Source organism: Magnolia sinica, chromosome 4, assembly GCF_029962835.1.
Source record: "Magnolia sinica isolate HGM2019 chromosome 4, MsV1, whole genome shotgun sequence".
NCBI classification, from domain to species: domain Eukaryota; kingdom Viridiplantae; phylum Streptophyta; class Magnoliopsida; order Magnoliales; family Magnoliaceae; genus Magnolia; species Magnolia sinica.
The window spans coordinates 112741309-112762461 of record NC_080576.1 but is presented as its reverse complement, the minus strand read 5'-3'; the positions used below and the strand labels follow the sequence as shown (position 1 = coordinate 112762461).

Below are 21153 nucleotides of genomic sequence, written 5' to 3'. Positions count from 1 at the left end.
TGTAGGGTCCACCGTGATGTATATGTTTTATCCTATCCGTCAATTCGTTTCCTCAGATCATTTTTGGCATGAATCTAAATTTGAAGTATATCCAAAGCTCAAGTATACCACAACAAAGGAAGCAGTGGAGATAATAACGTCCACCGTTGAAATCTTCTCGGTGACACAAAAGTTTTGGATCAAGATGATCATTATGTTTTCCCTTAATCCAGGTCTGTGTGGCCTTATAAAGGATCTGAAAAGGATCTGAAAAACGGATGAACGGAGTGGATAAAGCTTATACATAACAGTGTGCCCCACAGGATCCTGACAGTACGCAGCTAGGTGATGTTTGTGTCACTCCACAATCCGCATGCCCCACGATGCCAATGCTTTCTGAAATCATCTCGAAGCTTCAGGACCCGTCTCCTTTCTCTGGACCCTTCCTCTCATTTATTTATAAATACCCAATCACGTTCCTTCCCAAACCATCAGAAGGAATTTCCAAATAGCCATCTCTCATATATCCCAAACGCCGCTCAAAAATAAAAAAAATCCCAATCTCTACAATACCATTCTACAAACTTCGCAATCATCAAGATGTCGATCATCCCCAGCATCTTTGGCCGCAGAACCAACGTCTTCGATCCCTTCTCCCTCGACGTATGGGACCCATTTCAAGGCTTCCCCTTTGACTCCTCTCTCTTCCCATCTCGCTCCGATTTCGCCAGAGAAACCTCCCAATTCGCGAACACGCAGATAGATTGGAAGGAGACTCCCGACGCGCATGTCTTCAAAGCAGATCTGCCGGGGCTGAAAAAGGAGGAGGTGAAGGTGGAGGTTGAAGAAGGGAGAGTGCTCCAGATCAGCGGCGAGAGAAGCAAGGAGACGGAGGAGAAGAACGACACGTGGCACCGCGTCGAGAGGACAAGCGGCAGGTTCCTGAGGCGATTCAGGTTGCCGGAGAATGCGAAGGTGGAGGGAGTGAAGGCAGCAATGGAGAACGGAGTCCTGACTGTAACGGTTCCGAAAGTGGAGGTGAAGAAGCCCGATGTGAAGGCCATTGAAATCTCTGGCTGAGAAAGGAGAAGGGCAGAATAGGCAGAATGGTGAATGGTCTCTAGTCCTTGGGGTATTTTGTTATGTGTTGTTCCGGTGTTGCTTGTTTGTGTTGTGTGTTAGGGTAGTTCTGCGGACTACCTTTCTTCAACAAATATACATGTAGTTCTGGTTTTCACTGTTTAATGGAGTTTTCTTCCGCGTAGTTAATAAAAAATGTGGAACGTAGTGTAGTTGGATTGTTAATCAGGACCGTTAATATCGTTGCCTTTACCATGATGGGAAATGGTTAAAAATCTGTATGTGGATCGGACAATCTTGCAGAACAACGGTAGGAATCAACTGCGGCTGATGGCCAACAAGAAAATTGATATCTAGGATAACAGGCGTGATTTCGAAAATGGGCCATCCGTGATGGGACCCACAAGATGGACAGGCTTGGTACATCACCACTCATGGCTCTAAATGCCCCAGGTCCAGTCCCGCCAACAGAAGTCGTAGATCCTATTGTCGCTATTTTGGGCCTAACGCTGCGGGAAAGTATTGCAAAAGCTAGGTCTGTCCGGGTCCAAACCACCGGCGCTTATTAGATGCGGCCCAGCGCTATACGTATTGTGACGGGGCCAACTGGCTTGTGTCCAGCCTACCCGGTCTGTAATAGTGGTCCAGCCGCGCGGACTATCCTGTCTATCAAGGATCAGAATGTATCCAGTGGTCTCAACTCTCTACGCTGCCCCTGGAAGCGGATTGGCTGGTGTACCACACACCACTGATCTGGCTGGTGTGTTGACGTGACCAAGTTCTGTGGGTCCTATCATGAGTTATATGATATCCAAATCGTCCATCCATTTGGCGGGCACATCGAAAGATCAATTGGATCACTCTGCAAAAACCAGTGGGGTTGTTTGGATCAATATGGATATTTGTTTTTCATCTTCATACATCTGTGTGACTTCTGAATAGATTTGATAGAAAATAAGCGATTTGGTAGGCGTCTCATTGTCCCACTGCTATTCTTGGTGTGGTCCATGGAGAATTCATGATCTCATAAATGAAGCATATCGAAATCTTAGGTGGATCATACCACATGAAACAGTCATGATTGAATCGTCACCACTGAAAACTCGTCATCCAAACTGTTGAGGAGGTCACAAGGACCTGGATGAAGAGACCACACAAATATCAGGTTGATCCAAAACTTTTGCGGCCAATGAAAAGTTTTTCATGGTTGATTACCATGATAATTTTTTAATAATGGTTGATTACACTGTGTCCCAAGAGAAGTTTTTAATGGTTGATTACACTAATTTCTGTATTATGGTCAATCTAAGATTTGGATATGCTTCATTTTTGGGATCATGTCCTAAATGAGCCATCAAAACTGGATGTACAGCATGGATATAAGCCACATACATCACGTGGGCCCCTTGGTCAGGGATCTCACCCACATTGGTCGTGCGTGCCCCACCATGAAGTATTATATCCAAACTGTCCGACCCATCTGGCGAGATCGTTTCAGGGATTGAGCCTAAAAAATGAGCTAGATCTAAACCTCACGTGGACCACACCACAGAATGCAGGGTGTAAATGTTTTGGGTAAGGTTGGGGCCGCACATAATCCGCTCCATTTGTCGGACGTAATAATGCCCCTTCTGCATCGTGGGGCCCAATTTGATGCGAGTAAGAAACCACCCCAATTCCACACAGCCTTAGGCATGCCTTCTACATAGTCGGGCTCACCTTGATGTAAATAAGAAACCACCCGATTCATCTCATTTTAGGGCATGAAAAAAAAAAAAAGGCAAATTCAAAGTTCAAGCCAACCGCACCACAGGAAATAGTAGAGATAATGACACGCTTAGGGCTACCATGATGCTTATTTGTCATCCACGCTGCTCATAAGGTGACACACATGGATGATGGAAAAACAAAAATATCAGCTGAATTCAAAACTTCCGTGCCCTGTGGATAAGTTTTCAACGGTGTGGTGCACTTGAACTTTGGATCTGCCTTATTTTCGGGCTCAAACCTCAGAGAGAGCCAGCAGAACGGATGGACAGTGTGGATAAAACACATACATCACATTGGCCCCACAAAGTCGGATCAGCAGGCAATCAGTGTCCCTTATCTCTCTTCCATTGATCATGGTAAGAATGATCTATTCAAACACTTAATGCTTCTCCTTTTCTTTTTTCTACTTCTTTTTATTTATTTTTTAAATAAAAGCTTTCTTTCTATTTGGCCAGAAGTAAATACTTCTATAGAATAACTCCAACCCAAGTAATCAATGTTATCCACACAAAATGCAAAATAATAGATGTTTCCTACCATTTTACCAATTTTCCTGATTTTTTTTTTTTTTTTCCATTTCCCTTAAATTCTTTTCTTCTTCTTCTTCTTATTACTTTTTATTATCCATACTGAGTCACGAGTTGGCTCGACCAAGTCGCCGATGCACTCAACTCGCCAAAACCTATAGCGAGTCGGGTTTTCGAATTTTTAAACAAAGACAGAACTGCTAACAAATGATATGTTGCAAAGAGTACAGAAACCAACGGTGTGGATTATCAGATTTTATCATTTTTAAATGGTGAACCAATCTGGATGGTCATGATTCATATATGCCCATGTACGATGAAGATGAGTCTCTAACACCGTCCAGTATCATTTTCCTCCATCAGGATGCGGCCCGGAGTTGATTGATCTGATGTCCTCCAGCAATTTCTCAAAACTCATGTATGATGACCCACCTTGGCTCACACTTCTCTTCGCCAGATCAGCAATCCTCGCCGTCGATTTCACCAGTTCTTCCCGCTTCCCTTCCATCAACTCCCTGATCATCATCTCAACCGTTCTTCTATCGCATCTATCTTTCATGTCCAAACCAACCTTCCATACCTCCTCAACAAACCGACTATTGATATGCTGGTCCGCGAAAAAGGGCCAGCAAATCATCGGTACTCCCGCTGACACGCTCTCCAACGTCGAGTTCCACCCGCTGTGAGTCAAGAACCCGCTCACCGCCGTGTGGGCCAGCACATCCACTTGTGGGGCCCATCCTACAAGTCTCCCCCTCTCGTCTGTTGCTTCCCTAAGCTCGGCTGGGATCTGACCCATTCCATCAACGACGTCCGGGCGCATGACCCACAAGAAGCGGGTCTGACTGTTGACCACGCCGTGCCAGAATTCCAGCAACTGGTCCCCAGTCGCGGCCGCGATACTTCCGAAGCTGATGTAGAGGACGGATTTGTGTGGCTGGGAGTCGAGCCACGTCATGCAGGACCTGTCTTCCGTCAAGAAGCTGATGGAAGATGGGGTGAAATCGGTAGGCGGGGAATCGTTTGACTCGGTGAGTCGAGATTGGAGGTGGGCGTGGAGGGGTCCGATGGCATACGTTGTGGGGCAGTGGGCTCGGATATGGGACAGGATGGGGCCGTCAATGTCTTCGAAGGTGTTGAGAATGAGGCACGAGGCTCGAGTCGTGTCTTTAGTTGCGGTCAAGATGCGTTGGACATGCACATCACTGAGTTGATTGACTCGGAAGAAACTCGGTAGGTCTCGACGTCTGAGGAAGGCTTCCATTCCCGGCACACCTCTTATGGGCCGATCCATGTTGTCTGAGACAGAATGCAACTATTTTTAGAGTGTCTAAATAACCTCCCGCGAGCTAAAGTAAGCGTAGAAGGAAGCGGATTGCGTAGTTTGTAACTCACTATGCTTAGCGTACTGAGTAAAATATGTGAGGTCCACTATGATTTATGTATTTTATCCGCTCCGTCCATCCATTTTCCTAGATAATATTAGGGCTTGAGGCCAAAAATGAAGCACATACAATGTTCAAATGGACCACACCACCGGAAACAGTTGAATTGAACGTCTAACGTTGAAAATTTCTTGGATGCCACGAAAGTTTTGGATCAAGTTTATATTCGTGTTTTCCATTCATCCATGTCTATATGATCTTATGGAAAGGTTGGATGACAAATAAACATCACTGTGGGGCCTAGAAATGTTTCAATGGTGGAAATCATTAGCCTCACTGTTTCCTGTGGTATGATCCACATGGTCTTTGTATATACTTTAAATTTGGGCTCAACCCCTAAAATTATATGGAAAAACGGATGGAAGGCGTGGATAGACCATATACATTCAAGGTGGGCCCAACTGAGTTTACTCAGTACGATAAGAGCGTACTGAGTAACTCAGCACGCAATCCGATTTTAGCGTAGAAATGCATCCGCTCCCGTTTGAAGTCCGGACGCGGATGACGCAGATTTCCTGCCAAAATCTGTCACAGTAAGTTCCTGCGGTGGGAACCCAAGTGGGGCCACCATGATGTTTGTGAGAAATCCACTCCGTTCATTCATTTTGTGAGCTCAATTTTAAGATATGAGAAGAAAAGTGAGAAAGATCCACTACTTAAGTGGGCCGTACTAAAGGAAAACGGGGTTAGTGAAATTCCTACCGTTGAAATCTCCCCGGGGTCGACAGTGATGTTTACCTGCCACCCATACAGTTCATAAAGTCATTCCAACTGGGATGAACTGAAAACATTGAAATAAACATGATTCAAAACTTCTGTCGCCCCACGGACATTTCAACTGTGGACGTTCAATTCTCACGTTTTCGACCCGCTTGGGCATTGGGTCCGGTTCATTTTTTGCCCTAATGTCCTGACATGAACTCCCAAAACGTATGGACGGGGTGGATTCTCACAAACATCACAGTGGCCCCACCTGGGTTCCGCGCAAGAACTTCCTGCAAAAGGCTTTTGGCAGGAAATCCAGTGCTGACGAGACGTGGCAAGGTGCAATTGGATGGTGTGTAGAGGTGCGACTGGTGGGCCCGTTTACTGTCAGGGATGGGCCGGCCTTTCCAAAGCCCTCTCAAGGCCAAGTACGTACTCGACCCATCTCTGATTATATACGGCCCAACTAATAGCATCTCGCCACGTCTCCTCTCCACCGAAAACCTCAAGTACGCTGCTAAAAGAACCGCGCGTGGACCCCTAACTGTGGTACTCACAGTGATGTATGTGTCTGGAATCCACACCGTCCAACCATTTTGAAGGCTCATTTTAAGTCATGCTCCAAAAAATGAAGCTGACAAAAATCTTAGGTGTACCACAGGGACCTAAATGAAAAGAGACCACTCGAATATTGTTGATGAAAATATCCGGTTCGTCCTCTTAGACCTTCGTATACCTGCACAGAGAGAGGACAAAGGAGACCCTGGCTTGAGCAGGGGACCCTCCGATGCCAAAGTCAGGCCTGGACTCTGGGTCTAAATGTATTGAGGAGTTTTGAGAAAGAATTTTTTCGTACCTTTTAAGGTGACGGGGCTCCCTCTTTTATAGCTGCTGGGGCATTTGATCGCATGAAGATTCTCTCCCTGATATTGTGCGCGGGATCTTCTCCTGACATCACGGAGACAGGATCGTGCCCATCTTGAGCCTTCATCCGATCCCGTGAGCTTCGGGGTCGGGGATCTTATCCCTGGATATCCGGGATGAGGCTTGATCTTGCGACGGTCGATCTGATAAGGAGGCCCGTCCGACGCATGCCCGGGGTGCTGATGAGTCGTCCGAACCGACCCAACCTTTGTCTCGGTTTAGCGAATCACACCGCCTCGGATTTGACACATCCTTTGATGACCCGAGGTATTAAGTCCGAGTCTGCGGACTTGTATATTTTTTTATCCCCAACAGTAAGCCCCCTTACTCCATGTGTTTCATATGACACTTAGGAGTAGCGAGTTTTGGGTCGGTTCACAACCCAGTCCGAGACAGTAGGTAGTCATTTAATGCGTTCCGTGTCGCCTTTGACGGGAGGCGGTTCGGTTCCTGACATCGCATGCTCCGTCAGCCGTCAAATCGCTCTTTCGCCAATGAGGGTTGGACATGTAGCAAGGGCATTATTGTCGTCGGTCGACGAGCGCCACCTGTCGAGTGGGGGAATCGATGCAGGCGTCGAATCATTTCCCCATTAATTACTTCCGCCGTATGGCAATCTTATAAATTGGTGGGGGTCCCGCATTTTGAACTTCTATTGCCATTCCTTCTTTTCATTCCCTTTGGAGCCTTCTCAATCTTTCATCTTCTTCCTTTCCTCTCTCTTAACCGTCAGTGCTTCCTTCCGCCATTTCCGTTTTCCTTTCTCCCTCCGGTGAGTTTCTCCTTCCTCTTTATTAAGTAATAATGGCGGATAGGGGTTCTCGAAGTCCCCAGGGGGGAGCTTCCGGAGACGAAGGCGAAGCGCAACGTTTTTGGAATGTTGCGGAATCGCCTTCCTTACTGACGGAGATAGCAGTGGATGCCAACGCTGCTTTTCTATCTGAGAGAGTCACTGAAGCTCCGGCGGAGCGCCCTGCTTCCGTTGTTCCTTCTCGTGGTGGGTCGTCTTTATTAACCCGCCCGGGAAGGCCTAACTTTCCAAGGGGCATGGAGGAAGATGAGGAGGAAGAAGATGAAATGTTGATTGCCGAGGGAACCTCTGATCCAGTTCCTGTCGATGAATCGGCGCACGCCGAGTCTGAAGGAGAAGGATCGGGGGAAGATTTAAGCGGTCCGGTTCCCTCAGTTTTAACTGAGGCGGACTTAGACAGAATCCGAATCGGGTATCACATCCCCGAGTCGGTCATCACCTATCTCCCCCGTCCGAATGACTTGCCGGATCACCCTCCTGCTGGGGCGGTCGCGATTTACCAAGTGTCAATGCAATGCGGCTTGCGTCTGCCCCTTCAGGCCATCGTCCGGGGAGTTTTGTCTCGCATTCAGATTGCCCCAGGGCAGATAGTCCCGAATGGGTGGAGGAACTTATTCGGGTGTGCGGTGTTGTGGGCCGAGATGGAACAGCCACCGCTTACAGTCGACGAATTTCTCCACCTGTACCAAGTGCGAGTGAATCCGAACTACCCTGGCTTCTACGTCTTCGCTGCTTGGCGAGGCGGAGGCGGTTCCCTGATAACTGACCCTCCCACTTCCAACAAACATTGGAGAGAGCGTTGGTTTTGGGCATGTGGTCGCTGGGAGACGGATGAGTCCGGGTCTTGCGAGGCTCGTGTTCCTCGGACATTCCAGAGAGCAGGTGACTTGGGTCTTCTCTCTCTCGCCCTTTTTCATTTTTTGTAATATTCTGAGTCTGACGGGCTTGTGTCTGGCAGATATTTCAAAGAAACGGCCGAAGCTCGGCTCTAGTGCCTCGGCTCGGATCAAAGAGTTGAGGACGTTGGATCCGGCAGATAGGTCTTGGAAGGTGCTTTTACAGCCGGAACGCCTTCATCTTGCAGGTCTAGACTCGGAAGTCACAGGTAATTGAAAATGTATCTTCTGAATTTTCCGAATTTCTCCTGACTTACTTCGTTTTTTTTTTTTAGATTCGCCAAGCCCGTCCCAATCTCGTGGATTGTTCACGAACCGCTCCTCGAAATGATCGAGCTCGTCCTTCCCTTAGGGCAGTCACGAAGTTGAAGGCTCCTCCGCGGTCAGTTCTTCTGTCGGAGCCTCGGCCGTCGAAGAGGCAAAGGGTGGTGCGGAAGGAGAAAGAGCCAGCGAGTTCTTCTGCCCCTTCCGTCGTCGTAATTTCCGACCCGAAAGAAAGGGCGGAAGAGACGGCGGTCGCTGCCTCGGAACCTCAGGCGGCACCCGACTCGGTACACGTTGAGACGAATGTTCCGAGACAGGAGGAAGAGACCAGGGTCGCATCTTCCAGAGGGGAAGGTGAGACGAGGACCGCATCCTCCAGAGGGGAGGAGACGAACCAGGAAGGGCCGTCTGTCCTGCAGCAGGTGGTATCGGGGATGGTTCCCTGGGCCTTAGCCCACGGGGGCGAAAGAGAGTTCGTGAGGCTCTACAACGCTCCGTCATCGCAAACTGTCAGCCATGTAGCAAGAGTGCTTTTTGAACTCGCTCCTTGCTTGATTAAGGCCGGCAAGGAGCTATCCTCTACTCATCGGCTGCAGACTCTTCTGTCGGAAGTCGAAGGGCGAAGCGAGGAGGCCGAAATCCGGGTCGGCGTCCTAACAGGCGAGGCGGCCCTTGCCCGGAAGGCTGCCGAAGATGCGGGAGCAGAGGCGGCTTCCTCCAGAAGAGCCTTGGATGAAGCGAAAGCAGAGGTTGCTCGGGTACTGGCTCTTCTCTCCGAAGCTGAAGAAGAGAACCGGCGAGTTCTTGCAGTTCATGCTTCGTGCGCAGATGACTTAGCTCGGGCTAAGCTTGAGGCGGCGGAGCATATTCAGCAGGCCGACGAGAAGACTCGGGAGGCTGAGAAGGCTAGGGACCAAGCCGTCCAAGCTTTCCTTGAGTCGGCGGAGTTCGAGGATGAGAGGGACCGCTTGTTCCAAAGCGGATATCTGGAATGCGTCAAGGATATAAAGAAATCTTTTCCTGACCTTGACCTTTCAGAAATCGAGGGTGGAGCAGCCTCAGAATCCGAGAACCCGGACGCCGCTGCTGAAGACACTGCTGCTGGGGATGAGGCCGGTGCATGAGGACAGTCACCAGGGCCCTTCGATTTTTTCTTTCTATTTGCTTTGATGTATTCACACGTTGTATTTGCATGTGTTTTGATGAATGAAAGAAAAATGCTTAGCTTTATTCATTTGACTTGGCTTTAATCTTTCTTAGTTCAGAGTCTTTAAACATTGAGTACTGAGCTAAGGATAGTAGACCTTGAGGTGTTCAGCGTTCCAAGGGTGAGGCAATGGTTATCCGTTTAGGTCTTCTAGCCGATACGTTCCTGGTCGGATGGTGCCCGAGACGATATAGGGTCCTTCCCAATTGGGTCCCAGCGTACCCGACCCAAATTCCTTGGTGTTGGAAAATACTTTCCGGAGAACCATATCTCTCATTCGAAACCTTCTAATCTTAACTCGGGTATTGTAAAACCGAGCCACTTGTCGTTGCCGCGCCTCCGTGCGCAGCCGCGCCACTTCCCTTTGTTCGTCCAGAAGGTCGAGTCCGAGTGTAAGGAGTTCTTCATTCTCTCCTGCATTGAATGAGGTGATTCGAGCCGAAGGTAATCCGATTTCAACGGGAGTGACGGCTTCCGAGCCATAAGCTAGTGAAAACGGAGTCTCTCCTGTGGCTGTTCGAGCTGTAGTTCGGTAAGCCCAAAGAATTTTCGGGAGCTCTTCGGCCCATGCTCCTTTGGCCCGGCCAAGCTTGGTCCGAAGATGTTGCTTGATAATCTTGTTAACCGCCTCAACTTGTCCGTTGGTTTGAGGATGATGAGGTGAAGAATAAACGTTTCTGATTCCGAGGTTGTCGCACATCTCGCGAAAGCTCCTATTATCAAATTGCCTTCCATTGTCTGTAACAATGGTACGGGGTACTCCGAATCGGCAGATAATGTTTTTCCATACAAACTCGGTGATCTTCTGCTCGGTTATTTTAGCTAATGGTTCTGCCTCGGCCCACTTCTTGAAATAGTCCACTGCTACCACAGCAAACTTGGTCTGACCCTTTCCCATAGAGAGCGGTCCTATGATGTCGACGCCCCACTGTGCGAAAGGCCAGGGACCAGTCATCGGTGTCAGTGCCTCCGGTGCTTGCCTCGGAATTGCCGCGAACCGTTGACATTTGTCGCATTTTTGAACGAGCTTGCGAGCGTCATGTTGGATAGTGGGCCAGTAGTATCCCCGTCGTAGGACCTTGTAGGGGAGAGATCGCCCTCCAGAGTGGTTTCCGCAGATTCCTTCATGGATTTCACGTAATACATAGTTCGCCTCACTGGGTTTGAGGCACCACAGCAACGGAGCGTAGTAGCCTTTCTTATAAAGGGTTCCGTTGAGTATGGTGTAACGAGAGGCTCGGATCTTAACTCGTCGAGCCTCGGCACGATCTTTAGGCAGCTCTCCCTTGTCAAGGTAGTGGCGGATTGGATCGATCCAGGATGGTCCCGAGTCGATTGTGTTGACGGCCTCGCTAATTGGTTCATTTACACTCGGCTTGTCGACGTATTCGATAGGGACGGACCTGGGTATATCATCTTCATCGGCGGAGGCGAGCTTTGCTAATAAATCGGCTTTGCTGTTTTCTGTACGAGGGATCCGAGTGACACGACAGAGCTGAAATCCATTGACAAGTTCTTTCGCTTTCTCCATGTATGCTCTTAATTGGTCTTTCCGTGTTTGGTATACACCGGTAACTTGATTAACAACCAACTGAGAGTCGCTGAAAACGCTTAGGTGGGTAACTCCCATACTAGCGGCGAGTCGGAGGCCGAGTAACAATGCTTCGTATTCTGCCGTATTGTTCGACGCTTGGAATCCAAGTCGTAAGGCATACTGTATATAGGTATTATCGGGAGTTTCCAGCACAACCCCAGCCCCACTGGCCTTCGAGTTGGAAGAACCGTCGACATACAGTTTCCATGGAATAGGGCAAGGGGGAGCGGTTGATGTCGGAACTGCACCGTCCTTCGGCGTATCGTTTACTGAGAGTTCGGTTGGAGGCGTCCCCTCGGCGATAAAATTAGCTACGGCTTGCCCTTTGATTGCTGCCTTTGGTCTGTATTGAATATCAAACTCACTCAGCTCGATAGCCCATTTAGTGAGTAGGTCGGAAGCCTCTGGTTTCTGCAATACCTGGCGAAGCAGAAGATCGGTCATCACGATGATGGTATGGGCATGGAAATACGGCCTGAGTCGACGAGAGGAAGTTATTAAAGCCAAGGCGACTTTTTCCAAGCTTGGGTATCTCGTTTCTGCTGGCAGTAGCGCTTTGCTGACATAATACACCGGCAGTTGCTTTCCTCCGAATTCTCGTATCAAAGCCGAGCTGACCGCTGCCTCCGATACTGCTAGGTAAAGGAGCAAGGACTCCCCTGACTCGGGTTTTGTTAAGAGAGGTGGAGAACCGAGATATGATTTTAACTGTTGGAACGCCGCTTCACATTCTTCTGTCCAACCCATCGTTTGCCTTCCTTTCAATTGTTTGAAGAAAGGGAGACATTTATCCGTGGCTCTGGACAGGAACCGATTAAGTGCTGCGACTCGTCCGGTCAACCTTTGGATGTCCTTAATGGTTTTGGGGGATTCCATATCAATCAAAGCCTTTATCTTCTCAGGGTTTGCCTCTATTTCTCGCTGACTGACCAAGAAACCGAGGAATTTTCCGGAGCCTACTCCAAAAGCACATTTACTCGGATTTAGCTTCATCCGGAACTTTCGTAGGATTAGAAACATTTCTTCCAAATCATTCACATGATCTGCCGCGTGTATGCTTTTGACGAGCATGTCGTCGATGTATACTTCCACGGTTTGGCCTATAAGCCGAGCAAAGATTTTGTTAACTAACCTTTGATAAGTTGCGCCGGCATTCTTCAAACCAAATGGCATCACTCGGTAATAATAAAGGCCTTTGTCGGTGACAAAGGTAGTTTTTGATTTATCTGTTTGATGCATTACAATTTGATTATACCCTGAATATGCATCCATGAAGCTAAGGAGCTCATGTCCGGCGGTACTGTCTACTAGCTGGTCTATCCTCGGAAGCGGAAAGCTATCCTTGGGGCAGGCTTTATTTAAGTCGGTATAGTCAATACAGACTCGCCACTTCCCGTTGGATTTCTTTACAAGCACGACATTCGCGACCCACTCTGAATAGTGTATTTCTTCTATAAAATTAGCCTGGAGGAGTTTGTTGACTTCTTTTTCAATGATGGCGTATCGTTCAGGGCCGAGCGGTCGTCGCTTCTGTCGGATCGGTCGATACGACGGATCGACGTTGAGTCGGTGAGTCACCACAGAGGGGTCGATCCCGGGCATATCTTCATGACTCCAGGCAAATATGCCGGCTTACCTACGGAGCAGGGCTATCAGCTTTTCTTTCAAAGGGGACTGCAGAGACGAGCCAATTCGTACCGTCTTGGATCCATCTGTCTCGACCAAGGGGACCGAGACAAGATCTTCGACCGGCTGTCCTCGTTCATAATTCTCGCCCCAAGGGTCCAATGATTCGATCGTTAATATGTTGGTCGGACTCTTGTCGGCTGCTCCTTTTACAGCTATCATGTAACATCGCCTCGCATCTTGCTGGTCTCCTTTGACAATTCCGACTCCCGACTCGGTCGGGAATTTCATTGAATGTGGATACCACGGCCTGGAGGAAACTCAATGAAGGTCGGCCGAGTATTGCGTTGTATACTGAGGGTTGATCGACGACCAGGAAGTCAACCATCATCGTCGTCTGATGTGGGGCACTACCAGCAGTGAGTGGTAATGAGACAGTCCCTTCGGGCAGTACTTGTCCTTCGGAAAAATCGATCAATGGGGTCCGAACTGGGCGTAACGTGGATCGTTCGATCCCCATTTTGTCGAATGCCAGAGTAAACAACACGTCTGCAGATGATCCCGTATCGACGAGTATTCGGAACACTTTTCGGTTAGCGATCGCCAGGGTGACGATCAACGCATCATCGTGGGGATGATGGATACCTCGGGCGTCTTCCTCAGTGAACGATATGCAATATCTTTCCCTTTTTTTCTCCTTTGGTGGCCGATCTATAATCATGAGCTCGGACTGAGGCTGACTAAGTTTTCTTGCATGATTCCTTCGTGCATTGTTTGAGTCCCCCCCAACTTGTGGACCGCCGATAATCGTCCGGATTTCTTCCATAGGCTGACTCTCGGTCGGGCGTGCCTCAGCTGCCCCAGCTTTAACCATATGTTCTCTGAGTCGGCCGTCTTTTATGAGTCGTTCGATCTCTTCTTTTAGGTGACGGCAATCACTTGTGTTATGCCCGTGATCACGGTGATAATGGCAGTATTTATCCTTGTCCCGCCGATTAGGATTACTCCTGAGCTTACTGGGCCAGTTAACAAAGCCTTCATTTTTTATTTCCATCAATACCTCTTCCTGAGTCTTGTTCAGGGGAGTATATGTGGAAAATCTTCGATCCGGCCGTTTGCCTGACCTTCGCTCATCACGCGCTTGATCATCCTTGCGTTTCCTTCCTCTGGCCGAGTCGGCTTCCTTTTTGGCCGACTCTTTGGCCAAAGTTTTAGTTTCACGCAGGATTCGCGCTTCCTCGGCATTCGCATACTTATCCGACCGTGTCATAAATTCTGCCAGAGTATCGGGCGGAGTTTTGTCTAGAGATGCCAGGAATGGCTTATCTCTAACTCCTTGCATGAGCGCACTGAGAGCCGTTTCTTCTGAATGTTTTCGAACCTGAAGGGATTCGAAATTAAAATGCTTGATATAATCTTTCAGTAGCTTTCCCTGCTTTTGAACTACGTTGTTCAGATGTGCAGGGGGCTTCAATTTCTTCTTTCCGCCGATGAAGTTGGTGAGGAAGGCGTCGCTCAGCTCAGCGAATGAACTGATGGACTTTGGTTTCAACTGTTTGAACCACAGTCGAGCTACATCGGTCAATGTAAGAGAAGGCCCGACACATTACTGCATCCGAGGCATCGTGGAGCTCCATATAGGTTCTGAAGCATTCAATATGCTCGGTCGGGTCGTTCTTGCCGGTGAAAGGAGTGATTTGAGGTAATCGAAACCTCTCGGGTAACCGGGCCTTCAATACCGAGTCCACAAAGGGGGACGCCTTCGCTTCGGACCCGGTTGAATATACATTCCGGCCGTGCTTCATGTCCGCCATCTCTTTCGCCATCTCTTCTCGCACTTTTCTTTTAAAATTTTGAATATCGGCTTTCCAAGGTTCACTGCTCTCTGTCGTGCCTTCCATGGATGGGCGATTGCGCCTTCTTCGCTCTATCTCGTGCCGAAGATCAGTCGGGGGTAGGGAAGCGTTGGCTGACTGCGCTGGAGATGGTTCTGATCCGCCTTGGGGTTGGCTCGGCCGGAAAGACTGCGGCGCGGAAGGTTGAGGATCAACCGCCGTAGTTGGTACGTGCGCTATCTCCCCTTAAGGATGCGGGAGCGGCTGCATTTGTTGCTGATACATTCGTTCCAGCATCTGCTTCATCATATTCATATCAGACCGGATTTCTTGAACCTCCTTATCCAACCGTCCATCGTCGCGACCCCGCTGATTGTTGCTTGTCCTGGTCGCTTCTCGTTGGCGGTTGTTAGGTGGGTTCTGGGCTGCGGGGACCGCGACTGGACCCACCGGCCCTTCAATCTCATTCAAATCTTCCTCTGGGACCGTCCTTCTAGTCATTACCATTGAAATCAATATAGAGATATGAGATGGCTTTTTTGTACGGGTTCTCACAGACGGCGCCAAGCTGTTGATGCGAATATCTGGTTCACGCTCCTAGACCTTCGCGTACCTACACAAAAAGAGGACAAAGGAGACCCTGGCTTGAGCAGGGGACCCTCCGATGCCAAAGTCAGGCCTGGATTCTGGGTCTAAGTGTATTGAGGAGTTTTTAGAGAGAATTCTTTTTCGTACCTCTCAAGGTGACAGGGGTCCCTCTTTTATAGCTGCTGGGGCATTTAATTGCACGATGATTCTCTTCCTGATATTGTGCGCGGGATCTTCTCCTGGTATCACGGAGATAGGATCGTGCCCATCTCGAGCCTTCATCCGATCCCGTGAGCTTCGGGGTCGGAGATCTTATCCCAAGATATCCGGGATGAGGCTTGATCTTGCGATGGTCGATCTGGTAAGGAGGTCCGCCCGACGCATGCCCGGAATGCTGATGAGTCGTCCGAACCGACTCAACCTTTGTCTCGGTTTAGCGAATCATGCCTCGGATTTGACACATCCTTTGGTGACCCGAGGCATTAAGTCCGAGTCTGCGGACTTGTATTTTTTGTCCCTAACAAATATCATCTCGATATTAAAGCTTTTGTAGCCATAAGTGGTTTTTAATAGTCAATTACCACTGTTTCGTGTACTTTCTATAGAAGATTTGGATCTGCTTCATTTTTTAGATCATCACCTAAAATGAGCTTTCAAAATGAGTGGATCGTTGTGGATTCAAGACACGTACGTGACTGTGAGCCAGGGTCCCAACCACCTAGGTGGATCCGGGGTTCCACCGAAGCTGCGCCCAAAAGAAGGAAAGCCTCGAGTCGAGAATACAAGCTCACCTTCTTCAAATGGGAACTCCCCTCCTGCTGCGAGTGCCGGACCGCAGAAAAAAGTCCAGAAGCTGCATGGGCTGGCCGTACGAAAGATGAAAATGGGGATTCCAAGCTCATCTGCGACATCGATCGCAAACGTCAAGAGCCCGTCCACCACAATACACGTCACCGTGTCGTCAGATCCCGGCCGCCCGCCGGAACCGGCCAGCATCGCCCTGAGGAGCGGTTTCGTCACCGATCTGAGCGAGAAGAAGAGGTCCGTGAACCGAGCGGGCCGTCGGGACTCGTCTACCTGGAGGCCGTCGGAGATTTTTCGGAAAAGAAGGCCGGGCCGGCCTGCCAGGAGGTTAGGGTTTGAGCGGAGGAAGCGGTGGTGGGCGTGGTCGGTGTTGAGGAAGGTGACGTGGATGCCAGCTAGGCATAAGAGGTCTGCTAACCTGAGCATGGAGTTGATGTGGCCGAGGAGTGGGAAAGGGAAAATGACCACGTGCGGGGGAGCTTTCTCCATGGTTGCTGAGTGCTGGGACGATTTTCCTCTCCCGATGAATCGGTATTTATAGTCGATGTGGCTAATAAGTTTGTTTACCACCGGTTTAAACAAGTTAGGCCAACATCCCGTTCTATGCGTAGCACTCGTGCAGTTGATACACGAGCCAACCAAATCATATGGCTGATTGTGGATAGTGCATGGCCTAGTAAATTACTGCCACTGGACGATCATGATTCATACAACTGAGGGTTATCATAACGGCTGGTTCACATAAAATCGAGAATGTCCAAATTGAATGAATGAGATCGAAAGGTTAAGATTGCTCGATCTGTGTGAATTAACTCCACCGGTAGGACCACGTAGTACATCATGATGGCTTCGTTCCCTCTATCCTTTTCACGAAAACGGATTGGCTACTCCCCCTGCCACCAGCCACTCTCTAGGCCCTACTATGATGTATGTGTTCCATCCATGCCATCCATCTATTTTTTCAGATCATTTTATGGTATGAGGCCAAAATTGAGGTATATCCCAATTTCAAATGGACCACATTACACGAAACAGTGTTGAATGAGAGTAGAACATTAAAAACCTTTTGGGGCAATAAAAGTTTTGGATGAAGTTGATCTTTAGTTTTTCCCTTCATATGGGCCTCTATGACATGAACAACAGATTGGATGTCAAATAAACAGTACAGTGGGCCTTAGGAGGATTTTAACGGTGGATATCTAAACACTATGTTTTCATGTGGTGTTGTCCACCTGAGATTTATTTACCTATCACTATGTTTTCATGTGGTGTTGTCCACCTCAGATTTACTTGCATCTTGTTTTTTTGATCAAGCCCTAAAATGACCGGTAAAAATGAATTAACAGAATCAATGAAACACATACATCATGGTAGGGTCCACAGATCACCAACCACCAGCCCACCCCCACATTGGAGAAAGCGGATTGGCTGGTGTGCCTGCTTCATCTAGATCTATCCTTTTCACCGGTGGCTACTCCCCCTGACACCAGCCAATGGCTGGTGGTCGTTGCTCTATGCGCCCATCATAACATTTGTGTTTCATCTATGCTGTCCATCTATTTTTATAGATCATTTTATGGTATGAGACAAAAAAACGAGGTATATACCAATCTCAAGTGGACCACATTACAGGAAACAGTGTTGAATGAATGTTGACCATTAAAAACTTTTTGGGGACAATTAAATACTTTTTAGGGGTCATTAAAGATGTTTATTTGCCATCCAACTTGCTCCTAAAGTCACATAAACTTAAATGAAAGAAAAATATAAAACATCAACTTGATCCAAAACTTATGTAGCCCACGAAAAGTGTAAGACTGTAATCATTCAATTCCCATCATCTCCTGTAGCGTGGTCCTTTGGAGCTTTGGATCTATCAAACTTTTGGGAAGGTAAAATCCAAAACATACCGTTGCTTCCCCACACACATACCCACGCACGCCATCGTAGGATTTCACCACCTATGGGTATCGAACCAATCACCCTGTTGAAACTCTGGGTCTTTGAAACTCTTCAGAGTCTACCACGGAGGCAAGGACAACCCGAAGGCAGGAATTCTCTCCAATATTTCTTATGGTGTGGCTCACTTGTATTTGTATATTTTTGTGGTGTGGCCCACTTGAGCTCCATGCCTATCCAATTTTTAATTAACTTCTTAGCATCACTTAGAGAAACGGGTGAACAACGTTCATATATCACATGCATGACGGTGGACCAGCAGTAGGGGAGAATCATCGCAAGGAAATATGGATTCACTGGCATCACTTACCTAACTTTGGATGGAGCATATTGCAATAAATGGGAAGCAATAATAGTCTCAGTTTTTGTTTTAAAGTTTGAACCACCCCCATACTTCTAACCATTTATTTACTAGTCAGTAGTTAAATGGCTAGCTAGGAATGTGATTTTCGAGATATGCTACTTCAACAACGCGAAGGAAGATGGAATCACCGTGATCTTTCTAAAAGGTATACAATATTTGAGTTGGTGAGCATGCACTTCCATGTATTAAATTGTATCATATCTATCTTGTGCAAGTTAGTAAATAGATGTCTATACTTGCACCTAAAGTTGTATCATAACTATATCGAGAAAATTAGTAAGTAGATGTCTATACTTAGTTACACAACTAATTGTATCATAACTATTCCGTCCAAAATTGTAAGTAAATGTCCTTATATAGTTGGAGGCCAAATATATTAGGAAGATTCTCTTATATGTGTTATATTCTATTTTTGGTTATTATGGAAAAGCCAATAAGAAGACAACATGTGGCATTGCACGAGAGATAATAGGTGGATAAAAAGATTTTCAAGATACTTTGAGTGCTTTTTGTGGAATTATACCTGGTATAAATCTAATGCTATACATTATTTGATGGCTGATGAAGTAATGTGGTTGATTCATTCAAAATTTAATGAGTAGAGAGAAAACAACAGTTGAGTAGTTCAAGATATGGGAGGCGACTGGGAGACACAGAACCTAACTTACAGGAGAAATAGGCAAACGCTAGGAGTAGCAATAATTCTTTGTATTTGACTAGGCTTCAAATAGCAGCTCATTGTCCAATTAAATCCTATCATGTCGTGATACCGGTAGAGATACAAATTGGGTACTAGCCTTGCTTAGACTGAATTCCCTCCATCCATGACATTGCATGATTTAATTGGACAATAAATTACTTTCAAAGGAATAACTTTTAAACATGTTTTGTGTGAACTTTATCTCAAACAGCAGCCTACTGTCCAGTGATATCATCGATTTGAGTTCAGGCAGGTCCTTTAGATCTGGGACCCCGGCTGACCATGGTTTTATTTATTTCCTAACCTGAGCATCATTCTTGAAAACCACATGGGATTTAACTGGGTTCAACTACCTGTTGGATGTTTATCAGGTCTTTATATCTAGATTTCTAGTTGGGTTTGTGTTAAAGAAGAGTATTTACCTAATTAGGCTCACCCCAAAAAGAATTAGATCATGCACATGTGCCTCTTGACAAGTGTGGTACCAAATAGGGAGTGGATTAGGTGTGGCCCCAACCTCACCCAAGAAGGTGGGGACCTTATCATGGAATCCACCTAGATGTACTTATTCTGTGTATATGTTGTCCATCTCTTATGCCATATCATTTTAGGGCATGAGCCCAAAAATGAAGCACATCAAAATCTCACCTGGACCTTAATATAGGAAACAATAGTGATTGATTGCTCCACTATTAAAAACTTCTTATGGTCCATTGTAATTTTTCCATAATGTTTATTATTTGCCATCCAATCTGTTGATAAGGTCACACAAACAAGGAGGAAAAAAAAACAAAAATCAGCTTGATCGAAAACTTATGTGGCTTACAATAAGTTCTAAATGGTCAATCACCACTGTTTCTCATGTTATGGTTCACCTGAGATTTGGACTGGTTTCAATTTTTGGCTCATGCTCTAAAATGATCCACCAAAACCAAAACAGATTAACAGCCTGAATATAGATTATGTACATCAAGGTGGGCCCCATGGTAAGGGCCACACCTAATCTGCTTCCACTAAATGGTCTTTCTTACATGCATTAGGAAACTTTATTAGGTTGCTGAAATAATATAATACAATATATAATATAATATATGTACATTACTACTATTAAAATTAATTGGACCTAGATTCTAACTGGATATAAGTTGATGGATCTGACCCTAACCTACTTAGACCCAAAATTTGGGTCCCTACTCATGGCTCAGTTGTAGCCTGTGGGTTAATTTCAACAATGAGGTCATGGGTTGAGTAACCATGTAGAGTGTGGGTGTTAAATAAAAAAATAAAAAAAATAAAAAAACAAACAAACAAACAAACAAACTAGACCCAAGTTTAACCTGATCCTAGCAGGAAGTGTGATAAATATTGCTAAAATTTTGAAATATTGTGATAATATTGAAGAAAATAGGCCAAACATTATTTTTCGCCTTATTCTTGCAAGTTTTTCAAATATTGGCAGATTTCATAATATCACATTTTTATTGCAACGATATCTGGATATTGACAGGAAAAATGGAGAACCTTAAGAAATTTATTATGTAAATATTATTTAAAATTGTAAGTTTATTTAAGAAATGCTCATGTACTCTCAAAGCACTAGAAGTCTCAGTGCTCCAAGTTGTATTTGGAACTTCAACAGTCCAATCTATTGATCTACAAGGTTCATTCTGGCCAATGCATATTTCATGGGCTACCATGAAAATATCACACCAATCTAACAAATTTAACCATTTGATCAATGGCCTAAAAATTAGACAATAAAATTATTTAAATAAAAATAGATCAAATCAACAATTTAATTCATCTGTTTGTTTGGGGACCATCATGAGTTGCTTATGATTTTAAAGATGTATGGTCTGGCCACCACACCTGTGCACTCATGGAGCAAAGTAGGGCATCCTACGGGGAAAGTCCATTGACTGCAATGAAAGCTCGTAAAATCTGGTACACGTTAGAAAAGAATAGTTATAAGCGTATAATGTCTCAATGCGACCCAATTTCATGTAAAAGAATGCCATGCATGCCGCACACCTGTCTTGGGAGAATGAAAATGTAGGCATTGTGTAAAACACCCA

At 46.6% G+C, this 21153-nt stretch overlaps 2 protein-coding genes across 2 annotated transcripts; one reads left to right on the top strand and one right to left on the bottom strand.

Annotated features, from left to right (window-relative positions):
- The first annotated feature begins 483 nt into the window (after positions 1–483).
- Positions 484–1284, top strand: LOC131243883 (17.8 kDa class I heat shock protein-like). The gene has a single exon (XM_058243504.1). The coding sequence runs from the start codon at positions 580–582 to the stop codon at positions 1057–1059; it is 480 nt and encodes a 159-aa protein (XP_058099487.1). The 5' UTR covers positions 484–579; the 3' UTR covers positions 1060–1284.
- A 2314-nt stretch (positions 1285–3598) lies between these two features.
- On the bottom strand, positions 3599–16545 carry LOC131243882 (7-deoxyloganetic acid glucosyl transferase-like). The gene is made up of 2 exons (XM_058243503.1): positions 16043–16545; positions 3599–4655 (listed from the first exon to the last, which is right to left on the bottom strand). Exons 1-2 carry the CDS (start codon positions 16542–16544, stop codon positions 3703–3705), a joined length of 1455 nt encoding a protein of 484 aa, XP_058099486.1. The 5' UTR covers position 16545; the 3' UTR covers positions 3599–3702.
- Between the last annotated feature and the right edge of the window lie 4608 nt (positions 16546–21153).

Excerpts from the sequence above, each read along its gene's own strand:
- LOC131243882 (XM_058243503.1), bottom strand. The coding sequence starts at position 16,544 with ATGGAGAAAGCTCCCCCGCACGTGGTCATTTTCCCTTTCCCACTCCTC. Across the intron at positions 4,656-16,042 it reads GGAGTTCCCATTTGAAGAAG|ACAACATGGATCGGCCCATA; the intron begins GTGAGCTTGTAT and ends ATTCTGTCTCAG.
- LOC131243883 (XM_058243504.1), top strand. The coding sequence starts at position 580 with ATGTCGATCATCCCCAGCATCTTTGGCCGCAGAACCAACGTCTTCGAT.